The sequence below is a fragment of the Electrophorus electricus genome, chromosome 23, assembly GCF_041902795.1.
Source record: "Electrophorus electricus isolate QZ-2024a chromosome 23, ASM4190279v1, whole genome shotgun sequence".
In the NCBI taxonomy this organism is placed as follows: Eukaryota; Metazoa; Chordata; class Actinopteri; order Gymnotiformes; family Gymnotidae; genus Electrophorus; species Electrophorus electricus.
Window position 1 is genome coordinate 10432144 of NC_137519.1, and position 5357 is coordinate 10437500.

A 5357-nucleotide genomic window follows, 5' to 3' on the forward strand; every position below is an offset into this window, starting at 1 on the left:
CCCCCAGCTGTATTTTTTTTAAAGCTTCAGTTATATGACATATTACTAATCAGATCGTTTCAAAATTTTATTTTTCTTAAAGCCTATACGGACAAATGACTTGCTCCATGCACTGAAACCATAATAGTAGTAAATAACTTTATTCATTGAGAAAGAAAAAAGTAAACATGTCAAATGAGGCAAATACAAAACAGCAGGATATTTTCACAGAAACCCAAACTCATGTTCAACCACATAAGCAGAGTCTTGGTATCTTGATATTTTCCAAAAGAGGTCTCGAAAGCAATAACTTTTGTTCAATATGTACAAATGAGGTAAAAACATTATTTCACAATATGCAATACTATATATTCATCACACAAATAGTCAGCATTAGCTGGATTTTAAGGTGGCACTTGTCTGCCTGGCATGATGGGAATCCCTATAGGGTTTGAAACAGACCCTCCGTGTGTCTCATTTATCATCTTTTTCTCCGTTAAATCTGTATCCTTCTCAATCGTGTTACGGGAATGAATCCAAACTCCAATCCTCGTGGATCTTTTATCTTGTCTATAAAATAGCAAACGCTGCAGTACCGTTTTCTCGACTTGAAAAGCTCATTTTATACTTGTGTTGCTGCCTTTAGAGAAATTGGCACTTTTGAGATCCATAATAAGAGTGACGATTTTGCTGCCGACTCCCATGATCCTTTGGTTCACAGCATGACAGCGAGCGATCGGTTCACATTAGGATTAGCACTCTGATGTCTTTTAACGCACTCCTACTCGACACAGCCGGCCTGTCACGCTCCACATGCGCCTGTGCTCGCAAAAAAAGGAAAAAAAGGAAAAAAAAAAAGGCGGGAATGAGAAAATGGGGGGGGGGGACCCTAGGATGCACAGAACACTGGGTGAGCATTTTTATGGTACCATGCTGCTCCTCGTGGCTGCCATGCGACTCCGTTAAAACAACCTGTGCAGGGGTGGACTGGGGCGTGCATGTCGAGATGGTGTATGGATGTACACTAACTTCTACAGTGCTCCAAGATGGACTCACCTGTACTCTGGGGTGCACATTGTTTGTTGCCAGAGGTTCAGGATGTAATCAAGAGGGGGCGGTCAGCAGCGAGGCAAAGCAAAGTGGAGCCGTGTGACTGCGATCCTACCAATCAGGAAAGCTCCAGCACAGAAATCAGACACGGGATGCAATCAGACATGCATGCATACATACAACCCTGCCCACACCCACTCACAAAATAGCCTTTCATTTTCAGCGGACCTGATTCCTTTCTCCACCCTGTTTTGGTGCCGTGTTAGGGGGCCTAACAATGGACAGCTCTGGAGTGGTCTGCACCCCACCACAGTCCAGCGTGTCCCGCACACATTTGTATTCCACACCAGTGTGTGCCTTTTTTTTTGGCTGGAGAGGGGACACGATTTATATTCCTAGCGAATATCGCCAGAGAGGCTGAACAATAAGGCCGCTCTGTCCCTCGTTTTTAGTGTTTCTAGCATCTCCTTTATTTTTTTCTTTTCTTCCCTTCCACAGTCACTTCTTTCTCCTGCTGTCGGTCTGAAGGGGAGTAAAATTTATGAGGAGAGTGGTATGTATAAAAAAATAAATAAAACAAGACAGCCACTGAGCGCGTAGGTGTTACTGATGAACGATGAATGCATCGAGGTTCTCTGACAGCACAGGCAGCAAAAGGATCAGAAAAGCAAAGCACTGAAGGCCGGGGAAAAACTACACACTGCCGGTGTCCAAGCACATTCTGCTTTTACTTAAAAACGGAACGCAAATATATAAGACGGGATGGTAGGATGATAGGTCGAGTGGGATGGGGACTCTGCTAGTGCAAGTCGCAAAGTTAGCAAACGCTCCTGTTCCCCTCACTGTTGTTCATGAGTCGTCCAAGTTGCAAAGAGGCTTCCAGCAGGCTTGGAGTGTCATGTGCAGATGCTCGTTTCTTTGACTGGCACCTCCAGTTTGCAGCTCATCGGTAATCCGGGGCAGGCCGAGTCTGTCTCCGTATCCTTCAGTTCTCAGGAGAAACGTTTTGTAAAAAAAATCGCAATCCCAGACACGGACAGAAAGCGAAGCAGGCCTCTTTCGGCTTAAATAAACGTGAAAAAAAAAAAAAAAAAATCCTTTTTGATTCTGGATCCAGGAACCTGATGCTCAGGTTTTTCAGACAGAAAGTTTTCCAAGGTCTCACTGTTCTGTTGTGGAAGCAGGGCATGGTTCCCCTCCTCACCCTTCAGAGGTCGCTGCCCTCTGCCCTCTCGTACAGAGCCCGGAGCTTCTCGAAGCGCGGCCCCCACTCCCGGAGGGAGTCGTGCGTGGCGGCGCTCTCCTCCAGGCCTGCCGAGCTGAAGGAGCTCAGCGAGCCGGCGGGCGAGCCGCCGCCCTCCGTCGAGAACACCTGCAGCGAGTCGAAGGGAGCCGTCTCTGGATGCTGGTCTGCGTCGCGGATGATCTCACAAAGGTAGCGCGCTAGGTCCTGGCTGGAGAAGGACAGGCTCTTGCGGGTGAGCCGGGCAGCCCGCGTGGCCCCGGGCCCTGCGCACTGGCCCTGTGCGGGGCTGCGGCTTGGGGGCACGTCCCGGCGGAGTGTGCCGCCGCCAGAGGACACGGAGGAGGTGCTGGTGGCGGCGGTCGGGGCGCGGCACGGGGCCTCGGCTTGGTGGAGGAGGTGCTGCTGCGGCTGCTGAGTGGGAGGTTGGTGGCGGGTGGCCCGAGTGCGGCTGTACTGCACTGACTGGGCCGGGCTGGGCTGCAGGGACTTCTGAAGTTCTGCCATGTCATAAGCATTCTGGAAGTCAGCGAGGGACAGAACGAGATAAAGGAAGAAAGGAATGAGAAAAAAAAAAATTTTTTTAGCTCATTTGAAAGGCCTGATCATTAATATAAGCTAACAAGATTTGTGTTCCTACACCAGTTCTTTCTTAACATAATAAGCAATGCATGTCACACTAACAAACAGGTTTATGGCCCTTGATACAGGCACTACAACACCACAATGGAAACCACTGCCAGCATAAGCAGGGCTGTTTGTCTTTATTACAGAATTCTTCCTGCTAACCATTAATGGCATAAATCCTGACTCATACCACTAATTTTAAAGTCTGATTCATTTCTGTGAGCACACCTCTCTCTCCATCAGAGAAAGAGAGCGAGAGTGAGCTTGCTAGCTCTGACAGACTCGGCAGACGTCGGAGTAAACAGACCAGGAGAAGTCGACACGGTGAAACGTGATTGCTCTGCCATGGCACTTTCTGCTTCTTTAAAAAAAATAAATAAATAATAAAAAAAAGCAACACGGCATAATCACTTCAGCATTAATCCAATTCAGTCGAAACCGATTCCCCTGGTTAGCATGAGGGTACATGCTACTGAACAAACTTAAGCCTCTGGAGGGATACATTAGCAGTGGATAGAGCGAGAGAGTAAGGTGAGTGAGTGGGTGAGTGTGTGTGGAGTAGTTGGGGAGGGTGTGTGTAGTAATTGATTACCTGATGCATGAAGATTCATCATAGGAACTGAAGAGGATCAGAGAGCTACTGCGTGTGTTGTAATCAGATTGCAGGATTTTACATAAAGTGGGCATAAGTGTGACAATAAGGGACAATTCACCAAAGCCAAACACTTCAGCTTAGATGAACAAATGTAAACACGTCTTAACTAAAACTGCTGGTATCAGTCTGCTCATATCCTCCAAAACACCGTACTTGCTTTATATTCCCCGTGCCGTTGGACACCCCAAGATGGGGAAGGTTTTTTTTTCCCCAGTATATATGCTTTCAGTAAAATGTCATAGGTAAAATGTCAAACTGTCACACCATCTCGAAACATTCAGCTCACAGTTTCAAGATATTATGAAAACTGCTGATAGTGGGCTCTTAAAGGTTGCTGTGGAGACAGCCCTACACAAGCACCTCTGTTTGAATGACTGCCATGACAACTGTGGCCAGGCATTTTGGCTTCCCGGATTGTGGGTTGTCATGGCGACCCAGCGCTCTGTCTCGGTGTTCCTCTCTAGCTTTCAGGCCGTACGGGGGTTTGGGCTGTGTTTATCTACCCCTACCCTGTATGCCTGCAACCAAAGACAGAAATGGGTGCAAGCGAAGGTTTTATTCATGTAAACCTTCAACTTCTATGACTACAAATTATAAGTACAAATTATGCTGGGAGTTGTGCATAGTGCATATCCAGCATAGGTTGGAAAATATGTAAGCATGTAAAAATATGTAAACATGAAAATATGCCACTTCATACGGTTCTTTCTTGCTAACCAGTCTTTTGAATAAGAAGGAAAGTTCATTCGCCACACAGCCTTTCTCCTGTGCGGGTCTACGGTGATATGGCACAGCACGGCGCAGGGGGCCCTGCTCCACCAGGAAAAGCTTCTCACCTGGTCCTCCTCGCCGCCACCCTCCTCGTCGTAGTTGAGCACGTTCTCGCGGATGTCCTCCCAGCCATCGTGGTGCGCCGACACGTGGTACACACCCTCCTTCAGACCCTTGTAGCTCCGCCAGCGCGTGTACAGGAAGATGCCCAGCAGGAGGACTGCGGAGAGAGTCGTGCGCTCTTAGTCCCTGCGCCTGGCCCTACCCAGCCACCCCTGCGCCCGACCTCAGCTCTAGATGGATCGGGTTAACGGGGGGGTGGGGGGGGGTGGGCTGACCTTGTTTCAAGGGACGCTTAAGTTAAACTGCCACCTCAGAGCACTTTAGAGGGACAGATGAAGAGAGAAAGAGAGTCTATGAACAAAGAGACAGCACTTTGCTAAGCTGTACAGGACACAGCACCGCCCCACAGTTTAGGTGGTGTCAGAATAGAATGTGTCAGAATATTGAGAGCACCCAGCTTCATCACATACAACTCAACCCCAGCACAGGACCCTGGTGAGCGCTCTGGCTAAATCAGTCCTCGCTGGAACCAAACTGCCCTTTAGAGTTATATTATAGTAATATAGAATATAGCTCTGCTCACATTCTGGCCACCCTCCCAACACAATTCTCTCTTTCCATTGCATTCTCTGTTTCTCTCTGTGCTATTCGCTTTTCCTCTGCTTCACTGCATCTTCCTTTTCCTCCATGCACTTCCCTCGGCCTCTGACTCACTCCGGGTTTCTTTTCTCATTGTTTTCTCCTGTTCCTCAGGGGCTTTCTTTATGTTGTTCTTTTCCCTCGCGCTCGTCTCGTTTGCCAGCTCCTTTCAATGCTCTTTCCTGGTCAGTGGGGGCTGTGAGCCTCACGTGCCAACGCTCGCACGCTGACCAGCTGCTGCTGTGAAGTCCAGCCTTCCAGCTGCTAAACAACAAATTACAAACAGTAATGCTAAATACAAATTATACTCTGGAGAGTAATCAAATAGGT

General features: G+C 48.2%; 1 protein-coding gene across 6 annotated transcripts in view; it reads right to left on the minus strand.

The window, feature by feature from the left end:
- Positions 1-54: 54 nt before the first annotated feature.
- si:ch211-186j3.6 (neural-cadherin) overlaps positions 55-5357 on the minus strand; it is a 146035-nt gene continuing 140732 nt past the window's right edge. For 5 of the 6 annotated variants that reach the window (XM_081706391.1, XM_035521097.2, XM_081706392.1 and 2 more), the window contains 2 exons: positions 4391-4545; positions 55-2791 (listed from right to left, as the gene is read on the minus strand). In XM_081706391.1, coding sequence (XP_081562517.1) covers positions 2237-2791; positions 4391-4545 — 710 coding nt within the window. In that variant the 3' untranslated portion in view covers positions 55-2236. The remainder of the gene's footprint in view (positions 2792-4390; positions 4546-5357) is intronic. The other variant, XR_004775435.2, reaches the window with a different exon arrangement.